At 40.7% G+C, this 26,133-nt stretch overlaps 1 protein-coding gene across 1 annotated transcript in view; it reads left to right on the top strand.

The window, feature by feature from the left end:
* Window positions 1-14,417: 14,417 nt before the first annotated feature.
* The window catches only part of CPQ (carboxypeptidase Q), a gene marked incomplete at its 3' end in the record, with an annotated part of 88,358 nt that continues 76,642 nt past the window's right edge, over window positions 14,418-26,133 (top strand). Inside the window, exon 1 of the mRNA XM_010073128.1 lies at window positions 14,418-14,864. Coding sequence (XP_010071430.1) covers window positions 14,438-14,864 — 427 coding nt within the window. The remainder of the gene's footprint in view (window positions 14,865-26,133) is intronic.

Raw genomic sequence — 26,133 nt, 5'->3', positions numbered from 1 at the left:
AGAGCTTTCTGAGGAGTGACCCTAATATGGAAATCATGGAAGTACATAAAACTTCAGCTTCATGCTTATTTGAAATGAAAAAAAGAGGTTCCTTGACATTTTAAGTTCACATAAATTGAGGCTACTGGAGATGAATCTGCTCCTGGATGTTTCTCATGATGGTTATAGCATTTTTGGGACAATGTGTTAGGCTTGTTTAAGAAGCTGATCAACCTGAAAACCATATTTTTTTTTTTTTCCCCTACTCTTCCCCATTTCTCCTGATGCACAGGTTGATTTTCACTAGAGGAGCTTCCTGAACTATATGGCCCCATGTTTCTTCAGGGGCTCATTCTTGATGCAGTGAGTGGGGTGGTGGGAATGGCTGTCTTGGCCCTTTTTAGTCCAGTTGTCCAGTATGAGCTGCCGAAGAACCGTATCTCAAGTTGCTCTAGAAATCCAAACCAAGATGTAACTAGAGAAGAGAAGGCTCCAGGGAGACCTTACAGCAGCCTTGCAGCACTGAAAGGGGGCTACAGGAGAGATGGGGAGGGACTCTTCATCAGGGAGTGGGGCGATAGGTGAGGGGTAATGGTTTTAAGCTGAATGAGGATAGATTTAGATTAGATATTAGGAAGAAATTTTTCACTGTGAGGGTGGTGAGGCAGTGGCCCAGGTTGCCCAGAGAAGCTGTGGATGCCCCATCCCTGGAGGGGTTCAAGGCCAGGCTGGATGAGGCTTTGGGCAACCTGGGCTAGTGGAGGGTGTCCCTGCCCATGGCAGGGGGGTTGGAACTAGATGATCTTTAAGGTCCCTTCCAAACCAAACTATTCTATGATTCCATGATTCTGTGGGCACATGTGGTGAGACCGTCATCCTGAAAGGATCAGCGTTCCGTTGAGAAGTCAAAGATGACTTTTTGGCTGCTTCTGAATGAAGGAGGAGCATTTGTAACTTTATGTGAACTCTACCTCATCAGTTGCCCCTGCTTGCAAGCTAATATATGTCATAAAATCCAAACCAAGTGCAAGGGATCCTCCAATACCAGTTTCATTTTAATTTGGAATTGCATTTAATTCATGGAGAGACTGACATTTGCAACATCTGGATTCATGGAAGGAGGCAGAGGCTCCATTTTCCTCTGGTACTACATACTAGTAGTACCAGAGCCCCAAATGTTAAATAGTCTCACTACTCATGCTGTGGATAAAGCCCTCTGAATTTTATGCAGTTATGACAGGGCAAATAATGTGGTTTTGAAAATTGCCATTTATAGCTAAATCAAACTAAAGTGCTCTAAGTGGGTTGTTTCTGCGAGCTTTTGTCTCCTTAGTGATTAGTCTGGTGACTAGAAGCACTTAAGGGCCGCGTTCCCAAAGCTATGCTCGCAGAGGGCTACTTAGCAGGTAGGATAAAAGCTGGAGGTGTCCTAATACCCAGGGTCACTGCTCAGCTTGATAACACTGAATCTAAATAGCAATTTAGAGAGTGTCTAAATAGCTTCATTTTTTATTGCGTTCCAGGTATAACTCCTGCAGCAGACTCAGAACTTGTGGCTGTCACCTGCAATAGCAGAAGGGTAGGATGAGCAACTGGGGTCTGGAAGTGGAGCTGTGTGGTCTCTGGGCTCTGCTTGGCTGGAGTCCCTGTATGCTTCCCGAGCTCAGGTGCAGTCACTCACCTGGGCTTGATGTGCTCTTGGCAGCAGTGGAGAGCTGGTTTTTTCAAAGATGGCCCGTGTAAAAGCTTCTCTGGAGATTGGGAGCTGACACTTGTCTGTCAGCTTTGCCATGTGAAATCTGAACTGTGCAGAAGTATTTCAGACCTAGGAGGAAACTTCTGGCTGTTTTATTTCCTCCTGTACTTTCTTGGCATAATTTAATCTCTGAATATTATTGGTCAGCTGCAGTGTCAGAATCATGTCAGTGCAAAGTCAGGGAGATGCCGTAACATAATATTTGCAGAGAGGATTTATCACATTCTGTCTTCAGTGGTGTTGCAGATGCTGTAAAATGTGTGCCAGAAAATGACATACAGGTTTACCCAGTCAGTTTACGTTTGCCAAAGTCAGTATCTTCCCTTAACATGACACTCAGGTACAGTATCAACTTTTGTGTTGTCCCATTCAAGACACTACTGAGTATCTGGATCAACCATGGATAGTTTGGCAGCTAGAACAAAGAACCTGTGAGCATTTTAATGGATAAATCTCTATTTGTTTTCCTAACACCATGAAATTCAAATAATTGTGTTGAGAAAAAGGAGTTTCATAGTTCATTAAACTACCTTCCTTCTCACAAATATTTTTTGCCGTTTTGGAAAGCTATTGCCAGTGTGGCTGCTGAGTGTGCTTTGGCAGTGGTACTTTTTTCATTTATTCTGAAGCTGCTGTTTGTTGGTATTTGTGCATGTTTGTTCTATGGTATCTCTGCAGGTACAGCTGTGCAAGAATAAGGCATTTATTTTTGCTTGGACAGTTACCTGTATTAACATCTAAAATCTCTTCTCTGCCCTTCTCATCTTTTGTCTAAAGACTTTCCCCCAACTTTCTGCACACTGTTAGCTTCAAGTCTCTTAGAAAATGCTGATTAAGGCCAATGGCTAATACTCCTGAACCTGAAGTCTATACTTGTAGGCATATTCTGTGTTTAGCTTTATAGATAATTCACTGTGTAAGCATCTTACTAAATAGAAAATGTGGTTTATAATGCCATTAGTCCGATGCTACTGCACTCAATTAAATATTTTAATTTGAGCACATGAATGGGATTTGAACATGTAAATTGCTGATAGAGGTACTTTTCCAGGTGATAATTCTGTGTACTGAGAAATCGGCGCAGTCCTCTAAAAGGTGTTTTAGACTCTTGATTCCACTTTGAACATCAGCTCAGGTTTAGGCTGTTGGTTTTTGTCTGCTTCAGAGAGAAGTTTCTTCTGTTTCAGCTGTCAACTTAGAATGGTAGTTCATCGAAAGGTATTAAGAAGTCGGTGTTCATTCACATGTCAGTTATTCTTTGGTCTGAGCAGTGTGCTCCTCTCTTTCACATTAAAAAACAGAGGACCTGTAGCTGGTAGTAGCAAGTTGTATGTTTGAGAACTAAATATTCAAAATGAACTTTAAATTTAGCATTGAGGTACTTTCACAGGAAAATTTTATACGTCTGGGCTTCGTTGTCCATATTTTCCCATGTTCAAGTTTTGTCTACACAGCAAATTGTCAATAGTTGTCTAAGGTTTGCTAGCCTGTCGCAGCTCAGTGTCGGCTATTTCACAGGTTACCTGCATGGTGATCTGCGGGGTCATTGCATGAGAATCCTGGAGAGGAACATGCCAGCTGTGTTAGTGTGTGAACAAAAATTGAGAACATTTTAAGATATTTATTAGTAGCATTTCAGATACAGTAATTGTTTACATTTATAGCTATTTTGCTGTCCTCTATTAAAAAAACACAACTTAAATGTATCTTTAACAATTAACTTTTGGAAGTAGAATTGCAAGGCTCAGAGAAATAGGAATTGTCTTACCGAGACTCAGTGGTGTCAGCATTTGCCACTGCTGTCTATATATAATTTGTGTGTTTACTCTTTGGTATGTAATTCTGACTTTTTGTTGGTGGTGATTTTTTTTCCCCCCACTTTGATTTCCATTTGACTTTTTGTAATATGACCACTTGCTTCACTGCAGCAAGCTTTTGACTGGCTCCTCTTGGTGGTGTCAGGAGAAAGGCGCTGTGTGGTCATGCTAATTCAAATCTTTCATGTGGCAACTGAATCGCTTGGATATGTCACTTCTGGGTCCCTGTTCTAATTGTTTGTCTGTTTAGTGTCTCTGTAGTTGTGAGGCCCTAAAGGCGTGTTTGTGTCTGTGTCTCTGCAGTGGGTAGCGTTGTGGACCCTGATCTTAGCTGGGACTGTTGAATTACATTTGAAATGGAAAAAAAAAAAACAACTTATCGATGTCTGCTGTCATAATTGACTTTTTTTTTTGTCCTGCAGTAGCAAAATTGTTTGATAATTTTTTGTTCCTTAAGTGGCAGTAAAAAAGTCATTAGAAGTTAAATGCAGAATCAGAACTGCCTTATGAATGGTACCTGTAGTGCTCCAGGATCAAACACATGCTGCACTGGGGAGTAGCTTTGATGAAGAAATGGTGTTGGTGCTTTCTTCAACATCAGAAAGACGTCTGGTTTTGCTAATTTATTTCTCAAAATTGGCTGAAAGCCAGTTTTCTATCAAGCTCTTTAAGTGTATATCCCTTGTTTACAGTCTGTTCTTTGCATTTAAACTTTGGAAGCTTGCTGTTTCTATGTGTCAGTGCAGTCTGCAGCGGGACGGTGGCCCCAATTGTACATTGCCACTGAACTGTAGCTATTTGTTTCTGATGTTGATATCCTGGAATACAGTATGATATTGGAGTACCAATATTATGCCCTAGTGAACGTGATGAAATCGTGAACAACGTACTTCATAACGCATCTCATTGAAATGAATATCCTTTTCCTCCCTTAACATAAGAAATATATGCATTGTAAAGATAATTTTTCTGTCAATTGTAACAAGAAATGCTTGATTCTTTGCCTTTTTCATATAGTTGTATTTACAAATTCATCCTTTGTTGCTCTGGAAAGGGGAGGCTTGGTGGACAAATCTTACAGTAAGGAGACAAAAGACTAGAATATCAGTTTTCTTAACAAGTCTAGCAATATGTTCACCAGATTTCTCAGCTTCACAAAACCACTTGAATATTGACACTATAGCAGTATGAGGAGCATACCTTTTCTTCTGACTGTGGAGAAAGACTGTATGAAAAAACCTAACAAATAAAAAAAAGATGTTCAGAAAAGTTACAGTTATATTCATCTGGAAATTTTATTTATTAGCATTCTTAAATCTCTCATTGTATTCAGCAATACTGAATAATTATTTACTTAATTTGGAATGCTCTTACAGTCTGTAAAATGAGATTGTAAGTGTATGGAGTATGGCTGAAATAGTTGGATACTTTCGAAAATGTTGGTTTTGCCTTTTTTAGTCTTTTTATTTGAAGCGTTTAATAATGTGCATAACTTTAACCTTGTTGACTTAAAATTAAAGATTTTGTTTCGTATACAAAGCAAAATATGCTTTGTAGGTGTGTGGCCATAGAGGAATATAATTCTTGTTGTGTATGAAAATGCTAAGAATTTAATTTAAGAGCTGATAATTCTAGAGTGGTATATGGTGTATGTAGGTGAGATTATCATCTGGTATAATTTTTGTTAAGTCCAGGCAGGTCACTTCATCAGCGAACTTGCCCTGTTGCACTCCATTACGTGGTTAGTAACTAAGGTTCCTTATTTTGGTGGTTCATTTTGGCAAATATCCCAGCCCTTAGTAGCGTAGAGTCACCTTTAAAACAGAGATTTAATTGTTGTAAGGAGACACTCAAAGTATTTGTATTTTCTGGCCAAAATCTGGAGCAACATAAAGCATAAGTGTTCTGTAGGACTGAACAGCCTTCTGCTGGAATGCTGCTTGGAGCAGCACCAAGAAGTGCCTGCAAGTGGCAGATACTTGGCATTTTGATGGCTTTCAGCTTTCCTAGGAGTGGCAGACCAGCTTGCGACGGTGACAGCCACGCACTGACTGTTGTTAACAAAACTTGGTTTGCTCGTGTGACAAGGTCCATCCATCAGCTTGAGCAGCTTTTGCTGTCCAGAGGTCTGGATTGATCATTTGCTCATAGCTCCTACCTTCTCTTTTAGGCTTGGGATGAAGATAGGCTTCATGCTTTGGCCAAAGGCAATCTGCTAGTCTTTCAGTAAAATCTCAGAAAGAAAATATTTAGCATCAGAATTGTGGGAATTATTTAACTGTAAGAACAGGATATAAGATGTATTTTTGAACATGTTTTCAAAAAGAAACTTAGTTTAGAATTTTGGGTGATAGATGTTTAAGTATGGGACCTTACTGGCAATCTTGCCTTTCGTGAAACTTAATTTGTTGCCTTTTGTTTCTCTCTCTTGGACACTTCATTCTTTTCCGTAGCCTAATTAATCTCCTCAGATAAGAAAATACAGAAAATACAGAAGAGGTTGTAAGAGAGCTTTCTGTGGTTCTATTGCCTCAGTAAAAAGGGAGGGCTTTTCTCCTGTAGGAAAGTCTGAAAGAACAATATGTGGTTCTTGAGAGTTTGTGTCTCAATTATATATGAATTTAATGAAAAGATACAAGATGTGTGTCTATCCCAAGGGCCTTTACAATCAAGAAAGGTTCCTTAAATTAGTAATTAAATTAAATTAGCAAGAGGCCACTAATATTTTGTCTCGGAATGTGTGTGTGAATATATTTTTTTCATAAGCTGGCCTTTCTATGTCTGAAGGCAACCTGTCTTGTTTTTTACACTAGAGCAACAGTTGCAGGCTTGAAGGAAGTGTCATTGAAGTTGAGCATCACAATACCAGATAATATAATTGCACCCCTATTCTATTATGTTTTGGTTTAATTGTCCAAAATAATCTTCCCTCTCTCCCCCCTGCCCTGTTGTCTTTCAACGCTGTCAGATGGCATTAGCTGTGTACTTTGGCATTCATTGTAATATGAACGACATTGTGCATTTCGGTGTCATTGGTTCCTAACTGACTTTCATTGAATATTTCTGTTCAGTTGTTCTCATCTAAAAATCCCACTGAATTCTTGTCTTTTGCCTCTGAAAAGGTAATATACCTCCTTTTGAGAACCTTATATTTTGAATGCTCATTAAAAGTAATATCGGCTGCTGCGTGGCCTGGGCATTGTTTGGTGGTAATGGGCTCTGCACATGGATTACACACCGATTCTTCAGGGTTACTGCCATCCGTGTGAGCAGCAGCTGCTGAATAAGATTGCAGGTGAAGAAAGAGTTAAGCATGGCTCCCTTTACTGCTTCCTTCCTGTGTTAAACTATAGTACTTCCACCATAAGGAGTATAAATAGAGTATGAACTTTTTCTTTTGCCAAATGGGGAGTTATGACTGCAGTGTCTCCGGGCGCGTTTGGACTTTCTCTGTTTTAATCCTCAGCCTTCTTTAAGCATTTCACTTCCTATTCTGTCCATGTAAGTCAATATCACGACCTGAGTGTATATGGCCGTACACTACCAAGTCACACTTATCTTTTCAAGGATTTCAGGACATATCTTCAGTTGTAGCAAATCGATATAGTTCTTTGGAAGTTGGTAAAGGGAGAACAGCTCATGATTTGGTACTTCCTTTGGAGTTTTAGTCCTTTTGGTCCAGGTAATAAGTTTATATTGTATTTGAAGTCTTGTATCCATATTGTGTTGTACTCTTCCTTTCCTTACCTTTAGATGTAAAAAGGCTCATTTTACAGACTTTTTAATGTAAATGATAACTTTGACTGTGAGTGTTCCCAAAGCCAAGTTTTTCTAACTGATTGAACATTCTCCCAGATGAGGAATCTTGACAATTCTGGACAAGCAGACTTTGAGGAATGTCTGCTTTTCTGCTTCACTCTTCAAGATCATAAAGCTTCCACCCCCACAGCCCTGGCCCCACTACCCCCCTTATCTTCCTAAGTGATGGAAGAACTCTATGACTTTATTTTTAGGCAGAAATCTCCTCATTTTGCAAGTCCACCTAGCCTTCCAGCCATCCTACTCCACAGCTGTCACAACAAACTTTCTTTCAGATGCTATTAAATGTATCAGACATCACTCTGCAGCATGTGAGTTTGTTACCCTGGGGCTTTTCAGTCTGTTCTAGTGTTATCAAAACCACTGTGTGATTTCAAGGTTTCCTACATTCCTTGGAGGAAAATCAAATGATACATGGGTAGGAAACTGATAGATACTCTGCAGATTTAGCAGATCTCTAGCAGTGAAGTGGTTAATACCCTCAATTTATTGTTTTCTTTCCTCATTTCCCATAACCATGACTCTTGTGAACTCTATGCATCCTTTTGTCTGTATTTTCAGCTGGGATTTTGGGAAAACTTTGCCACACTGGAGAAGAAGCATTGCTGTAGCTTTCTTTATCCTGTTTCTCTTCCCTCTGCTCCTCTTTCAGTTATCTGATTGCTGTAGACAAAGCGTTCTCATCTGATTTTTTTTTTTTTATCCTCTTTCTCTCATTGTTTTCCATCTGTTACGTTTAAGTTTTTTGTATTGTAATGATTTTGATGCTGGAAACACCAGTTAGCCTGGTTACAGATTGGGTGTGCTAAAGCTCTTTTATATAAGGGAACCATAAAAGATGAAGATCCCAATGATCTTGCCCTTTAGCATCAAAGACAGTAGTTAGCTACGGACAAATGGATCGAACAATAGGTGGAAGCATCCTTAAAGTAGCTGGTTAGCTACTATTAAATGCATCTTCTTGTGACACCATCTGCACTGCCAGTGTAGTATTGTAGTGTACATTTCATGCTCTTAATACTGCTCACTGGAGCTGGAAAAGACTTATTTCCTGCCTCTAATTTATTTTTCTGCTGCATGCCTAGAACCTATCTCCTTTCCTTTTTTTTAATCCTTTCAGCTTGTGTTTATGGCCTTCTTTCATATTCTGAATCACCAGTTTAGGTTGGAAGACATCTTTTGAGTTCATCTAGTCCGAACCCCCTGTTTGAGCAGGGTCAGTCACAGCAGGTTGCCCAGGCTCATGCCCATGCCCAGTCAGGTTTTGAATATCTCCCCATATGGACACTTCACAACTTCTCTGGGTAACCTGTTAAGGTGTTTGACCACCCTCGCTGTAAAAAAGTGCCTTGTGGTGTTCAGATAGAATGTTATGTGTTTCGGTTTGTGCCCGTTGCCTCTTGTTCTGTTGATGGGCACCACTGAAAAGAGTGTGGCTCTGTCTTCTTCGTCCTTCCCATCAGGTATTTAAGCCAATTGATGAAATCCCTCCTGAATAATTTCTTTTCTGGGCTTGAACAGTCCCAGCTCTCTCATCCTCTCCTTATAGGAGAGATACTCCCTTTATCATCTTTGTGTCCCTTCATTGGGCTCTTTCCAGTATGTCCATGTCTGTCTTGTACTGGGGAGCCCAGAAATGGACAAGTATTGCAGGTGTGGCCTCACTGCTGAGCACAGGGGAAGGATCACCTCCACTGACCTGCTGGTAACATTCTTCCTAATGCAGCCCACCGGGTTGCTGGTCTTTGCCATGAGGTTGCATTGCTGAGTTACGCTCAGCTTGTCCACTAGGACCCCCATCTTCTTTCTCTGCCAAGCGGCCTTCCCGTCTGTCTTGGTGCATGAGGGTTAGTCCTCCCCAGATCCAGGACCTTTCCATTTCCTCTTTTTGCACTTGGTAAGGTTCCTGCCTGCCTGTTTCTCCATTTATTGTGGGTGGCAGCACAACTATCATGTATATCAGCCACTCCTCCCAACTTCATATCTGCAGATCTGTTGAGGCTGCACTCTGTTCAGGAATCCAGATCATTAATGAAGATGTCGAAGCGTATTGGACAAAGTATTAGCTTCTAGGGGACACCAGTAGTTACTGGCCACAAACTAGATATCGTACCAATAATCAAAAGTCCTCTGAGCTTGGCTGTTCAGCCAGTTTTCAGTCCACCTCGCTCTCTGCTCATCCAGCCTGTACTTCATCAGCTTCCCTAAGAAGAGCTGATGGGAGACAGCGTCAAAAGCCTTGCTAATGTCAAGGTAAAGAACATCCACTGCTCTCCCCTTGTCTGCAAAGCCAGTCGTTTTCTCCTAGACGGCTACCATGTTGATTAACCATGATTTCCCCTTGGTAAATCCATGCTAACTTTTCTGAGTCACCTTCTTGTCCTTCATGTGGCTGGAAATAGTTTCCAGGGGTGTTTTCTCCTGTTGCCTCGCCAGGGATCAAGGTGAGGCTGACTGGCCTGTAGTTCCCCACATCTTACTTCTTGCACTTCTTGAAGTTAGGAGTGACATGACTGTTCAAGATAATAGAGAGTGGCCTCACAGTGACATCATCTGGCTCTTGGCACATGTGGGTGCAGCCCTTCAGGCCTCATAGATTTACATCGTTTGTTTACATGCTCCCTACCCTGCTCTTCTTCCACCAAGGGTGTCTTCCTCGCTCCAGACTTTCCCTCTGAAATGTTCTGCTAGGATTCTGTAGGAAGAAGTTTCTCCCTTCTATGGACTATATTCAGAACCCATCATTCCTTCTGTGTATGGATCTAGGTGCTGCCATGGCTGGATGCACACTGTCGACTCCACCTGAAGCTAAAAGAACCATTACTGCCTTTTAGCTCTGTGCTCATTTTGGACCACAGAGTTTCCATGGTTCCTGAGGACGGAAAGCTGAGGGCCTGTGTAGTCCTTTAAACTGGAGATGATTAAGTCCTGAGCCCTGCTGAAGTTCCCGAATCTGTCTGGTATAAACATTCAGTGTCTAGTATGTGAAGGGCTTTCAGTTCTGCTCAAAATGGGAAGAGGAGCAATGGCAGCTCCCACTTTTTGCTTAATATGCTAGTGATTGGAAGTGAAAGGTGGAAATTGTAGGTTTTTACATCGTCTTGACAACTTCACTTTTTAGGAGAATATCTTAAACGTGAGGCTGCCAGCGAGGCTGGAGCAGGACCATTCTTTGTCCTTTTCATGCATGCAGGATTTATAGGGTCAGAGAAATAAAACAGAGTGACTGAAACCTTCTGATGAGCATTCTTGCCTCTTGGAAGGACAAGGGGAATCCCAGATTCTTATCCTTAGTTTAGAAAATTATTATTTTGTACTAAGGAGCTATGGAATGCATTAGTAGGGCTGGGACAAAGGACTGTACTTCCTGAAAGGGTATTTTCTTCCTGTCTCATTTTGCTCTGAATGCGTCAAGCAATTGTGACTGTGTTATGATTTTTGTTTTTTAATTTGGCCCTGCAGAGTTCGTTTGCTAAGTCTAAATAGTGAGATGTGCGAAAATCAGTGGTCTCTTTTCCCAGATGATTCACGGGGGTGATAAACTTAATGTTGCAGTGACTGGGACAACAGATGTGCTATTCTTTCCCTGAATTAGCAGTAGAGTGATTCCTGTATTGCAGTCCAAGGGAGTATGATGTTACTTTACCTAGCAGGGAATTATTTCTGAACACTGCTAGCTTTTGGCCAGATTATCCTGGATTATTCAAGGAAAGCACAATAAATTACGTTCCCATTCTTGTGTCTTTATCCAGGGTTTGAATTTAGTTACGCTCCTCTTACAGTGCAGTGGCAGATAGTGAAACACTATGCGTGGTGGGAGTATGTTACATCCACAGAAGCTGTGGAAACATGTCTGTTCTCAGTGTTCAGTGGGAAATTCCTGGAAAAAGTGCGGCTCTTAATTGCAGGTCCTCTGGGGCAGGCTTTGGAGTGAGGATGCTGCTGGTTTTGAATCAGGCCAGGAAGAGCAAAGAACATTTCTTAGTTAAGGGAAATATGATAACTGTGGTTTCATTTCTCCATTGAAAAAAAAAATGCATGAAGTTGGTATCTGGGGGCTCTTTTTGGTTGCCAATGCTAGCTAAACAATCCCTCTGTGTTTTCTATTTAACAACTAAATGTATCAGCTTTGTCTGGTAGATTCTGCAAACCCTTAAACAAACAAAACCCAAACCTTAAGTTTTTGAAACTAACTCTACAAAGTTGTTGTCTTACTCCACCGAGGAAGAATTTGTTTTATGGCAGAAATCAGATTGTCTTGCTTGCTTCTTTGTGGACAATGAGCTTGGCAAAAATCAGAGAACAAGCATGGTCATCCTGGGAAAATTGCTGGTGTCTCTAGCAGAGGATGTCTAGGAGCATGTAATTAACTGGTCCAAAGGGAAGGAACATGGGGAAAGTACAGAGCTTAGCAATAAAAATACACCAATACTCTCTGTGTAGTATAACCACAAATAAACAGTAACTCAGACTATAAAAGGCTTTTTACAGTTCTCTGTCCGTGTCCTGAGATAACCCTCAAGTCTTCTGCTCCTGGTTGTGCAAGACCTTTGCCCTGTCTGTCTCGCAGAGAGAGAGGAAATCTGTGTGATAGATTTGTCATTCAGAGATGAAATCACAGGCGATTTTTGTTGTTCTTCTGGGAAAATGACGCTTCACTGAGAAGAATTTCTTACTCCCTTGATCTCAGGTTTAGGGAGCATTTGAATAGTTAAGGAGAATAGCTTAATATTCTTATATTGCTAAAGCTATTGTTTAACTTGCTGTTTATGAAAAGGCCCATAAAGACCTATGCAAGGCTGGCAGTTTTTACTGGTTATCATATGAGCTAGGCTTGGTGTCTCCAGAAATGTAGTGTATGTGTTTTTTTGGGTATTTGTTTTTTTTTTTTTTTTTTTTTTTTTTCTTCTGGGGGTTTACGGATCCTAGAAATGTGGTTTAATCCTTTCACTCTTTCTTTTGGCATTGCACAGCCGACATTTCAGATGGCATCTTATGAATGCATGCCTGGTGGGTCATTCCCCCTTCTTGGGAGCTGATCAGACAGCTCTCAGAAAAATATTGTGGGTTGCCCCTCTGTTTCCACTGATGAATCCGTACTTCCAAGTGCCTGTACACTAATATATGCAACATGGGGAATAAGTACGAGGAGTTAGAGATCTATGTGCAGTTGCAGTGAGTGTCCTCACCGTTACTCTCTCAGGAATTGGCTCCACTGCTGGTTTGCTGCGTGGCATCTGGTAGTGGGAGTTAATTCAGGAATATCCCACAATCAGTATTCTGTGGTGGTCAGATGAGGTAGATCATTTGTTCCCTTCTGGCATTAGGATTTCCAAAGCTATATGGTTATTGTGAAATTTGTGTACTTCATGAAATGACTGAGAAATAATGCTCAGTTAAAGCTCCTGTAGTGTGCAATTGTCTGAAAATAAAGGAGGATTTTTTTGTATTTTGCTTGATATCACATGTGGATATAATATATGCAAATACATGTATATACATATACACATACACACACTCTCATATCCTCCCTCCTACCTTTGTACTGGCTCTTTGTATGTATATAACATCATGAACCAAAAATACAAGGTGTGATATTGTTAGCACCGCAGGGTATAAGCAATCCAAGAGGATATTGTTCTGATTCCTCAGGTCAGTGATTATAAAATGAAGAGTATAACTCTCCAGAAATACTTAATAAATACAAACAGGGAAGAATGATAATGTAGAAATCCTAACAGCAAAAGCTTTTAGTGATGCTTCTGCCACGCAGGTCTGGTTTACCCATATTTTATCCATATTAGCCAACTAGATAGTTCTTTGCTATTTACAGAACAATTGTTTCCAAGAACAGATTTTGTAGAGAAGAGACTAACATTTGCCTTTAGTGTTACTATTTTTTGGGTCAAATTACATTCTTTTTCAGAAATATCGGTATTCCCATGAAAGTTCATGAAAACGGCAGAAGTGCTGAATCTTTTTGGGCTGTTCACTTAGCTGTGACCGATTACTGTTTCCTTAAGTCTCATTATAGCTGCAGCTGTAGAGCTGATTTAAAGGCCTTATTTCTTATTGCTAATTTTTGTCATTGAAACTGCAGCCTGATTTAAATACAAAGGAAAATGAAAGAATTATATATCATTTTGTATATATCAGTAGAGACCTTTATCTTTTGGGTTTGGCTAATCATGCTTCCTGTGTTATAAAAGAGCTTTTCAACTGCTCCAACTGATTCCAGAGGTTTTTTTGTCAGTTCAATTAATAGTATAGGCAAACTGTTGCTTTTATGGGATTTGACATTTATAAAATCTTAACAATGAGAACTTTTACCGATAAGACAGATAAACTATAAAGCGTTAACAAAGATAACTCTTGGTACTCCACAGAGCATCAGCACCCCTGGTGCTGCACCTCTGCATTGCTGATGAAGTCAGTCCTTAAGAGATACACCAGTTAATAAGAAATTGTGTTTCTCTGGTAGTCAGGGGTTTGTGCAATGAAGAAATTCGTACTTTCTTCCTAAGGGGCATTGGTTCTAAATTGCTCTGATGTCTTTCTAGTGCAGTAGGAAGTGCTTTCCTGGTTATGAAGACAGAGTTTAAGAAGCACTTTTATTCATGAATGGTTTAAGAAATGTTTTTGTCCAGGTGTTTTGTGTGAAGACATTTGATTTGGCACTTCTGGCAAATCCTGCTCCTAACAGAAAGGAGATGCACAGCTCCTCCTGGATGGCAGCAGCCCTGGGTTTTGATTCAGTGAAGGATGTGATTATTTAAAGAGATGCAGCATTCCAAGGATATTTCTGAAGACCACAACAAAGATCGTGCCCAGTGGTCTAAGTATCTTTTTCATTTGCTTTCAATAATTGTGTCTCCAAGTTTAGTTTACTTTCCTGCCAGTTTTGATCAAAGCATTTTCATGATAAACTGATATCTTTTCATTTTGGTCTGTCTGCCAATCCAAATAACCAAAAGTATTGCTGGTAGCTTTATTTTTTTCTAATATTTTTTTTTTTCATTTATTTTTGTCTCCAACAGGCGTCTGTGGAAAAGAAAAAAGAGAAACAATGAATTACATATTCTTAATATTTTTCATTCATTTATCACCACAGTATGCTGGGAAATCTTTGAGAAGAGATGACAATTACCCAAAAACGTTTGAAGATGTGAAAAATGAGATAGCTGGCTATACTGATATTGCTAAAGCTATTATTGATCTTTCTGTTTATGGAAAAGCTCAGAACAGATCATATGAAAGATTAGCAGTTTTTGCTGATACCATAGGGCCTAGACTCAGCGGTTCAAAAAATCTAGATACAGCCATCAAGTATATGTTCAGTGCCCTGCAGGAAGACGGGCTGGAAAACGTCCATCTGGAGCCTGTGAAAGTACCACACTGGGAAAGAGGAGAAGAATTTGCAATGATGCTGGAACCACGGAATCACAGCATTGCTATTTTGGGACTTGGGAACAGTGTTGCAACTCCACCAGAAGGTAACTCTTCCTTTTGGAATTAGGTATCACTTGCTTTTTAAGCTAAACTGTGTTACACCCCCAACAACTTTTTCTCTCAATGGTCAAACTGGTGTTTTCTTCCTGCTTTAATAGCTCTGCAAACAAGATGCTATTTTTCTGGGGCTTTTCTGTATGACATAGTTGTGAATTATGCAGTTTTGTTTAACTCAGTTTGGTTGAACTGGCTTGGAAAATTAGAGTTGGTTCCTGAATTCTTCATTAAATCTATACCCTCTTGTTTAACACTGCTGGACCTTGTTTGCAGATTCTGCATCTTCATTGGGGTTGGTGGGAAATTTGTTCTTATGATCACGGGCTTTCCAGCCTTTTTTTTTTTTTTTTTTTATTTTGTCCAGAGAAGTTTGCCATGGGATGTTAAGATGACATGATTTCTGCTATCCTGCCAAGCTTAGCACTTCACTCTGGCAAAAAACAAGACAGCAGGAAGAGGAGGAGAATCTCGTGCTGAGCTTGGAAAGTGCCAGCCCCTCACTCAGCATGGCAGTTGGTACCTGTGTGTCCTTTCCATCCCCCTATCTCATGCTCACCTTGGAAAACTCTTCAGCACTTACCTGTTACTGAACTGTGTGATGCCTTTTAGTGGATCATGAGTGATACATTACTTCAGGAACAAGAATGATCGTTAGCTGGGCTCAGCAAAATTCAGGTGTTTTAAGCCCCAAAATACTAGCTTGCTTGAAAGCAAACTGATTTATAAGATTTTGGTTTTGTACATATTGATGTGGGGCTTTCTCAGGATTGCTATATAAAGGCTGGATGACAACCTTCTTCTGTCACTACTCTCCATAAATAACAATAGACTTATTCCTCAACCACTTCAAAAACATTCCTTTATGAGAAAATACAAATTTAGTTTAGGAAATAAAAGGCAACATGATGCTCATAATTTTTTTATGAATTGTAAATTTTTGAAATAGTGAGCTTTCTGTTTGAAATGAAAGAAATAATGTATAAAAGTGGTTCTGCTTAGAAAAAATATGTAGCCCCTCAAAATACAACAAAGTAAAACTGGGTAATTTAAGGTATTTTTGGAATAAATCTTACTTGGTTTGTGACGCTGCTACTGTAAATCTTGTCTGAGGTATTTCTGTCATAGTGAGGTAAACACATGCCTAAAATGCAGAACTAAAACCATTAATAGTATCTTATTATCCCATTATGTGTCTGAGGCTTAGTGCTTTGATAGGAGAATATTTAAAGCAGAGGTTAAAACGACAACTTATTTTATATCATTTCCAGCCCTATTCCAAGCTGTCTAAAAAGGAAGCTAAAATTAAAATGGCATTTTTGCTGTTGAGCCAGTGTTGAACCTGCAAAGAGAACCTGTAGTTTGATCTTGGTGAACCTCTTCACATCCCAAGAAGTCTGTTTTTCACTTCCCTTTCTTAGCTCTTTAGTTCTTTGCACTTGAGTGATCTTACTCCTAGGTAAGATCATTTAGAGAGGTACTGAATGTACATGTTTAAAAATGCTCACAGAGGCTGATCGTCTCCTTTTTCATGTGTAAAGATCTAATAGGACCTGGCAGTTGAATGGTCGGGCTAGTACCTGTGGCTGGTGCTGTCTTGGAAGATCAGATTGTATTATCCAGTGCTGCTTTATACTGAGTAATGTTAACAAAACTCGTATTATTCATCCTCCCCTTTTTACTTTCCTCTGAGATCTGTGGTGTTTCTGAAGAGGTGTATGTGTTGATGGTAGCAGACTGCATGGCAGTGAGATCTCTCACAGAAGAGAGGGCAGTTTCTCACACTTGGTGGAATAGTTTTTATTAAATTACTTACCGTCTGACTTAAAATCTCTTCTACTGCTTGTGGCTGTTACGGTTTCTGTTGGTCTCATTGCTCTCTGTGCAAGCTGTGACAGGTTTTCGTGCTGGAGGAGGTTACACGGGGTAGCTGGTCCCTGGTGAGCTCTTGGCTCTTGTTCTTCCCATCGCTGGACTGGCCGCCCGGCTGACGGAAATGCCTGGCGAGAGCTGCTCGTCACCAGCCTCCCTGCACAAGAGAGTTGCAAAATGTGCTGCTCAGAAAAGTGCCTGTCCTAAAACTTGTGCTCATCGCAAGCATGGAATAAAAAAAAGTGTGGTTAGACTATTAAAACCACCACCTCATCATTTCTGAGGAATCCATTCCCAGATCTGCTGCCTCTGCTCTAAGCAGCGATTGTCACCGTGCCCTGTTCCTGAGAAAATGGGATAGGCGGCTGCCCTAAGTCACATCGGAAATATTTCAACAATTTCCCTCAGTGAGGGAGTATCAGCAGTTCTGATTTGTCTTGTTTTAGCCGAGAAGCTCTGGGAATGTGAGTCATCCTGTAATCAGAATAATGCAACTCAATATGAGATGCTTGATGCGGATTCTCCTGGCATTGTGCTGCTGTTGCTGCACGGGATCAAACCAAGGAGATCTACCGCTGCCGTGCTGAGCTTTGCCAGAGGGATGTGTTAAAGGCTGAGTGGAGGGTGTGCCTGCCCGTGGCAGGGGGTTGGAACTTGATGATCTTTAAGGTCCTTTCCAACCCAAACCATTCTACGATTCCATGATTCTAGGACTGGCTTTCAGATGTCGGCTCCATGATCTTGCCACTGGGCACCTACTGGGGTTCTGCCAGCGGCAGAGACACCCTTCAGAGCTGCCTCTGAAGTGGACTGTTCAGCTGATCCCTGGAGGTGTTTGATATTAGCTTGATAGTTATTCCACGCTTTAAATCAGTGTTCCTATCAGAATATGTTTCAGACCCCTCAGTTTACAAACTACTGTCTCTGTAGGGCCCCTTCCTTGACACTCCCGATACCTCCTTAGAGCCAGAGGACAGCACTGGCTGGACTTTTTGTTTTTTAAGGTCTGGCAATGGGGTTAAGATGAGAGAGGGTGACTCCCTCATCCCAGCAGCAGGTACAGGAGACCATTTCTTGCTTTCCCATCCTCTCACTTATGTCCTGTATTCCTTCCTTCCTTCCCATTATGTGCCCTCAGGCTTGAGATCCGATGAGCTAAGAAAATAGGAAGCATTGACAGCAACTTAAAACATTGCTTCTCCCTGGATGTGCTTAGTGCTTCATGCTGGACTCAGTGGCCCCTGGTGCCCTCAGAGCTCCTGGAGCTCAGCTGCCTAAGCTAGTGCTCTGAAGGGCTCCTTATGAATGTGTCAGTAGCCTAACAGTGATTAGAAACCTGGCTTTGGATGTTGGAAAAGCAGGGTTTGTTTTCCTTTCTGTCCATGGAAATTCAAACCAGTGTTTCCTAAGAGTGACCCAATGGCCAGAGCACATGCTGAGGCTGCTCACTTTCCATTTCAGCATACACCATGCGAGTGTGTGGAAAAAAATCTATGATCCTTTGGGGCAGGAACAGGAAGCCCTAAACAGTATTTTAGCCATGGAGCCTCAGCCAGCATTGACTCCAGGGTACAAGGAGTGTCTTTTCCTACAGGTCTTCTATCTAACCCATGCCTATGGGGGTGAAAACCTTATGGAATGTGGACAGAGCTATGCCCATTTATTGGATTTGTTGGGATGTGCCCACTTTGGCTCAGATACGAGTTTGGCATAGAGCTGGTTGGCTCCCTCGGGGTTGGAACGGTTCTGATGATGTGCAGGAGGCTTTTTGGTACCTTGTGATCTTGTGGGTAAAATCCACATTTCCCTATTTACTTCTTCAGGACTGGGCAACATGCCAGGATGTCAAGCTTCCAGATTCAGTCTGATTTACACAGCAAAAAGGGGCAGCACAGAAAAGGTTAGATTTTTTTTTACTGAAGAGGAAAAAAAAATGTTTTGTCTTTCAGTGTATACCAAGATTTGAAGCTGTTGTATCAAAGAGAAAGGTTTCACTTCCTTTGATCTCCTTACAAGGAGAGAGTTACTTTTGTGCCTGTCTTAGTGACAGGGAGAGAAGAAAGACAAAATGCAGTGACCTGGATATCCAGAAGTCAGCAGAGATTGAAAATGGTCCCCACCTCGAAGAAATGGATTCCTAGGTAACAACAGGATTGAATGTTGGGTAGTGCTCTGTTTAGGAAGCTGACAAACTGGAGGTTTACCGTATTTAGTCAATGTCCTTCTCTCATTTCCAGTGTTCAACACTGGCAAAAACATACAGATATATATAGAGAGACTGTTTTGATTTCTGGTAGTACTGATTATATCCCCCAGATTCTGAGGAAAATAGATATAATTGTTACTTTGAGAATCCCATAATTGAAAGAAAGTAGTAGTTTAGCAGATGTTTGACCATAAAGTATCAAAGAATTCATATTTTTTGCATGTATTTTAAAATGCACTTTTTTTTTTTTCCCTGATGGGTGACCCTGCCCTTTCATTTTAAAGAAATACTAAGAAGTAGAACCAACCCCAGAATGCAGCCTGCCTGCAATGTCTCCTTGAAAAAGGAATAGTCTATGGTTTCTATGTACTGTTTGTTACAGCAAAACTGAAAGAATATAAATATGAAGATGATGCATTGGCAGACTTTTTCTTAGTTTTTGCGTTCGAGTCATGGGGTTTTTTTGTTTAACTATCAACAACATTTGGTCCAGTCGTGCTCTTACAGAAGGTGGTTGGAGTTTTGCCACTTAGATAATATGAAAATAGTTCCAGTCTGTTATTTATAAAATGGGGATAATATGTGCTTAAAGCTGTTGAAGGCATGTGCTGTTGCTGTAGGCTCACAGTCTTTTTAAGCCAGGGATGCTGCTGAAATAAGTGGTCTGGCCCCAGTCCTGGCTGATGTATTTTTCCCTGGTGTTAATCCTCCTTTTTAATTTCTTGGTGGTGAAATGGATTAGGCAATTCATCTAGATTAACAAAAGGCCAACAAAAAACTTTAATGTGTATCAGAGGAATTACCCTTGAGTTGCCAGAATCTTGGATGGCCACTGACCTACTGGGAGAGAAGGAGATCCTTCTGGAGGAACTTGGGTGCCCCCATTGATGAGGGGTTCTGCGCCGAGAACAGGGCTTGGAGAGAGTTGTAGGCATGAGAGCACAGTGTCTGCAAAGCCCTCCTTCTGTCTTCATTGGATCCCTCTTTTTCTATGCGTGAGGAGCTGCTGATTCACATCGTGAGACCGTGAGCCTCAGTATTGGGTGCCTGGATTGTTTATTATTACTTAGAGCAGCACTGCTTGCGGTATGATAATTATGCTGCTGTTTTTCTTGGAATGTAAAAGATAGTGTTCGTGAAGGACCTCAGATGCTGTGGTGTTCAGTGGCCCAGTGTCTGGGCCAAAAGTTAGTTCAGTGGCATTTCAGAGATTTAGAGAGTAGGAGTAGCTGTGTGGCTTTGAGGTAGACATGCTGTCTGGGAAGGACATGGGGTTCCAGTCACTGCTTTCATTAATGTTCAAGTGAACTGTATGGATTTGCAATGGCAAAAAATTGAATTTTCAGGTCTTGGCCCTTTCCAGTGTCACTGAGTTGAGGGTGGTTACCTCAAGGATGGTAAGCCCGGGCTGAAGCTCCTGCCTCACACGAATGGAGACAGTATTGGAACATGGTTTTCTGCATGTGTGGGGAATGTGTGCACGGCTGGGTGGCACTGCCACCTTCCCTCCCAGGGGACAGCCTGCATCTTGAGTTGCTAAAGAGGGCGTGGTTGCCCTTGGTACTTCTTGCTTTGGGTATGTGCACGCTCCCAAACTGGCTCTTCTGGATCCTGTTCTTGGGTGCCTGATTTTCCCCAGGCGTTGCATAGCAAGCCTGTGTCCCATGCAGGGCTGCTTCTGGGAGAAGCAGACCTGTTGCCCTACTCTTGGCATCGAAGACTTTGTGTTCAGGGTCGAGTCCAACTCCATTGCTACCAGGATTTACTGCTGCACAGTAAGCTACATGTTATTGAAACCAAACTGTTCTAAGGAGATCCAGTACTTGGTGGAAATTGTAAGTCATATTTGTCAAAAGTGTAACTATTACATGGTGGTTTTCTGTGTGTTCTTAAAGAACAGAGTAATGCGTTAGTCTCTGTGCTGTGCTGTGTATCGGAGCTGAATAACCTCGTATCCCTTTGGATAACCCTCCTATGCAATTCTAGTTTCATGAAGTAATTCTCTTTGCTGTTCCACAGAGTAGGTGAGGTCACATTTTCCAGAAGTATATTCAAATTCTACAAAAACTTTCCTCCTGATAAAAGCCCTCTTCTTCATTTCACAGTTCACCTAAAATATTTAATCTTTTCTTCATGTTATAATTCTTATATCAGTATATATTGATATGTGTTGATAGAGCAGATTTGTTTCTAGGTGTTAAAGTATTTTAAACGTTCAGTACATGCTAATAATTTTTGAGGAAGGAAAAAAAAAAGTGGTGATATGAATCTTTCATTTGCTTCAACCTGACACCAAGCCTTGATTTGATGAGTTCATTATGGACCCAGAATTTGGGTTTGTTTTTCTGAAAATCTTGTTGAATTACGTGGGGCGTTGGGTGGAAGGCTGAACTAGTTCCTGGAAGGAGCTGAAAAACAACATGTTTTTAAAAGAGGTAAGATGGGAGTTGAGGGAAAAGATATTTTCTGGCCTGATTTTAAAGGATGCTGAACCTAAGCAAGATATAATACCAGGTCCCTAATCTTACTTAGCTTTCAAGAATATGCTTGCCTTTCCCCTCTGCTCCCCAAAATGTTCTTTTCTTTGACCTGTCTCAACAACTACCTTTCTTCCTTATCTCCAGACGTATATATCTACTTTTTCACTGTTGCATTGTTCATTTTTTCACATCCTCATCCAGAAGTATTGATCCTGGCACACAGTCTGGTTCTTTGCCGGGTAATGTGGCATCCAGGGTCCGAGACTACCATTTTTACAGGATAACTGCACATCCCCGCTGCTGTGTGATAGCTTTGTATGTGCAGCTCTTTCCTGTGACCCATGCAAAAAAAATTCTAGGTTCTCTGTAATGCTGTGAAAGAAGCTACCTTGTGGATAGGCACAAGGCAGTGCATGTGGGTCATTTCTGAAAGAAGTAGAGGTGTGGTGCTTTTATTCTGGGGAGATGATCAAGTCTGAAGGACAACTGGAGTAGTGAGGCTAGGGTCAGAAAAGGTTGGGGCTGCCACCTGCATGTGCTTAGGGTCAGCATGGAGTACAGTATACCTTGATGTGGCAGCTTCCAGGCTAAATTAGCTTTCTGGGAGAGCTGAGGTGGAAATGGAGAAATCTGAGGTGTCAGCCATCCAGTAGACAAGAAATGAGGGAATCAACATGGTCTGATGCAGCTTGTCTGCGAGGCAGGGCTGCAATTATCAGGTAGGTGTTGTGCAGTGCTCTCATGGTGTGTTGCTGCTCCTACTCCTACTCTGTCTTTGTCTTCTTCCTACCATGATTCCCTGGTCCTGGTGTCCTGATGCCTGGTTCCGGTGAATGGGGAGATAGCACTCTGTCTCCTGCTTGCTTTCATGACTGCAGAGGCCAGGAGGTATTTCAGATACATTCTTTCCCAGTTTCAAAGTCTCCACCAGTACCGGAATAGTTAGACGTGTTGTTGACTTTTTGTGTTGATATTTCAGGCAGTATTTTATGCTTAGGACACAAAAATTTTAAACATATAACACACAGGAAAGTTTAACAGAGACGTAGTTGATGTAGTTTACAGCTTTGTTGTGTCTAGACCTAAAAATACCATATTTTGATTGTTTTAAGCAAAAAATGCTTTGCCCATCAGATTATTATTTGACAGTGGCAACTTCAGTGCATGTGGATCAGCAGCATCTCTGTTCCATAGTGTGGTCTGTAAGAGAAATCATAATTCTTATTTTAACACAGGGTGAAGTAAATTAAGTTTGGAAGGTATGTATGGGTGAGTTATTCACTTGTTATTGAAAAAAATTATTGTCAAATTAATGATGGCTGCATTTGATTTTGTAACTAGATCTGCAAGGGACTGTTGCTGTTAACTGGATCACAAAAGTGAAACTGGGGGAAAAAAAGAAGAGAGTAAGGCTGTAACTGAGTAATCAGGAAATTAGTATCCTGTAAGGTAAACAGTGTACAGAAGATATTTTTTTCTGGCTTTGCTAAATTCCTCTTTAAATACAGCATTTTATTGTAACTAACTAGGTTGAATGTCTGTGTGTTTGAGCTGAGTGTTATTAGGATAGTAATAAAAAAACCAATAGAAACTGGGTTATTAAATGTCAGGAATTCCTGGTACTCGATATGGTAAAGTCTTGCCATGTCTTGCCCCCAGCAACAATATTCTGTATGAAGTTTCCTTGATGTTTTAACAGGTTCGTCAGTTTTTAAAATCTGATAAAAGGGTGGATTTTCCTTTTTTCCCCTTACTCTTCTCTGAAACCTGTTTCTAACACAGACAGGTGCATAGCTCCAGATACTAAAACAGCTTGAATGTTTGCTGCATTTAATCTTGGGGAGAATAAGTTATGTTGTGGAGAGTTCCCTTTGAACTAACCTTACTTCTGGCACAACTGCTGGCAGGCAAGCAGGTGCTAGGAGGTGACTCTCCAGAAAGAATTATTCATGCCAAGAGTAAGACTTCTGATATATGGCAATGTTGCAGACAGCTGATTTACAGGTGCTTTCATATATATATGTAAAATTGGACTTTGTGTAGCTAATAAAGAGTAACTGTAGTCAGTCTTGCATTCATCCTGCCTATGACAGGTTTTAGACTTTACTGATGCATACCGTGCCATTTATTTCAGCTGGCAGTGTGATCATCAAAGTTGTGGCATATCCAAGTGCTTAGATAGAAACATACGTTTCTGTGTACAGAGGACTTTGTAGTATGTAATTTTGCTGGTATTTGAAAGTTGCCTGCTTATTCCCACCATGAACACCCTTCTTATACCTTAGTTCTCAGAAATGACAGGGTACAATTTACTATATTTAATATGAGAAATGAGAGGAAACCCAGAGTACTACAAAGATTATTTTTCTCACTGGCCCAATACGACAATATGGCTAATGTTTCACATGGTGAGAACAAATAGTCTTCAGCTTCACATACTCAGCCAAGTTTATCATGTTCGTCATTCTGTTTTCTATGCTTCATGCCCTTTACTTAGCTAATTCCCCAGATGCTCTGTATTCATCTCTTGGACTACGTGGATTATAATCTTTATATCTTGCTTAAGTAAGCAGGCAACCCAGCTCCCTTCTTACGTGGGTTTTCTGAAGACTTCTGTTCAATAATGCACAGCCAAGCTCTGGATCAGATAAGGACAGGAGTGAGAAAGTGAGAGAACAGCCTTCAACATGGGAAGCAGAGCCATGAGGCACTGACTTGGCAGGAGATGCTAGGGTTAGAGGTCAGTTAATTTGCTGAAAGGCTCAGTAAGATGAGGAATTTCCCATTTTGAAAAGGAATCATTCCCCTTAAACTGACAACACTGATGTTTTTGTTTAATTTCTTCCTTTGCACGGGAAGTCTTAGGGTGGTTTGTGTATGTGTGTCCACATACTTATTTAAGATTACATTGCTCTTGTCACTTCAGAAGATGAGACTGAAATGGTATAAAATGAGACTAAGATGCAAAGGAGACATTGAATTAGTCAGAAGTTCCATAACAGTGACATTTTATTTTGTTACAGGAAGCACTGCGATTAGTGCTTTATGTATACCATGCTGCCATTAAATTAAACTTGCAGAGAGAACCTTTGACATTTTTAATTTAGCTTCTTTGGGAACATTCAAAAGTAGAGATACTTGGCTGGAGTTTGGAGCTCTGCATTCTTTTCCTTAGCTTTAATCCCATCAAGCTCACTGTACGAACTCCTGATGCCTGTCGTCTGGGTGGGACCATAAACGTACTTCTCCATGTACTTCTCTTAAGGATTATAGATAGTTGCTAGTCTTCTGTTGCATTCTTTAAAAATCATCCAGAGTTGGTGTTTGTTCACTAATGCAGTAAAGTAGCGCCAAGGAGAGTTACAGTCCTCGCTTCCCTTGACAAACAGGCACTTCCACAGCGTGTGCCCTTCCAGTGCCTGCTGCATGAGCCAAGTGGAGCACTGGGAGAGCTCATATGAAATACAGATTGCAGTATCAACCTACTGAGACCATGACTTTTCTTGTGGAAAATGAAATTTTGTCAATATCTGGCCTAATTTCCAGTGGCACGGTTCCGTACCCGGAATGATCCTGTTGCAGGGATGCTCCTTAGGTAGGCAGCCGAATGCGTGGTTCATTAGAAGCAACTGGAGTCTGCTAGCTTGCTCGCCTGCCTGCCAACAACCAGTAAAATTTGAAGGTGATTCTGTGCTTTGGCTCTCTGTGCCTCTTTCTGTGAAGCTAAGGATCTGAATAGTTACTCAGTTAACATTTTTACACTTCTCACACTAGGTTAATCCTGTAGCTAACACTCACCAGCTTGTGCTGTAGCAGCACTCGCTTGCCCTCTTAGCAGTGCACTCTTAAGAAACCAAACTTTTTTTGTTTGAAATGGTTTCTTGAAGGTTTTGAAGTGTACTATAGTTTGATCTTAAAGAAGCCATGAGCCTGGATACACTGGTGCTGGAAGACATGATCTGCCTATTTTTTTTCTCAGTTCTAATTTATTACAGTCTCCTTGTCCAGATAATTTTTATACCAAAAAAAAAAAAAAGAGGACTTTCAAGGATAAATATTTTCTTCTTAAAAACATGATAGATTGACTTCTTCAACAAATCCTTGCTAGACATTTCTTACTAGTTTTAGTTTTCACTGATGTATTTTGTGGCTTTTAGGTGAAATATACAACACTAAAATTTCAGGCATTCATTGCTGCTTTTATATTTAGAAGAAGGTACCAGCTGATGTTGTTGAGCAGTTTCTGCTTATCTCTGTAACCAATCAGCAACACTGGATTTCAGGCATAGTGGTCATTTTAATGAACTACTTCTTAAATGCTGCGAAATGTAGTTCCTCAATTAATGTTCTAAAAAGTTAGAAGGATTCTCTGGCTTTGGGAAAAACTACTTATCTATAAAATTGTTTGGGTTTTTTTCAAGCAAGATAATATAGCAATCTAAGACTATTCCAACTATTAAAAACAGAGCCCGGTAGGATTTAACTTACCATGTGTGAATTGTTCTGCTTGTGTTCTCTGTGTCATAACTGGGAAAGATGGATTCCTGGGAAAACTCCCAGAAGGAGATCCTGTAGGACTGTGGGAAGTAAATCTGAAGATTTTTTTTGTTGTGTTTTTAAGCATACTGCAAAATTTGTTGAAACTGCAGAGCTGTAGTTTAATTTATGCATTAAATAATTTAAATAAATAAGTATTTCAGT

The sequence above is a fragment of the Pterocles gutturalis genome, unplaced genomic scaffold, assembly GCF_000699245.1.
Source record: "Pterocles gutturalis isolate BGI_N339 unplaced genomic scaffold, ASM69924v1 scaffold2562, whole genome shotgun sequence".
Taxonomy (NCBI): Eukaryota; Metazoa; Chordata; class Aves; order Pterocliformes; family Pteroclidae; genus Pterocles; species Pterocles gutturalis.
This window is presented reverse-complemented; position numbering and strand designations above follow the sequence as displayed.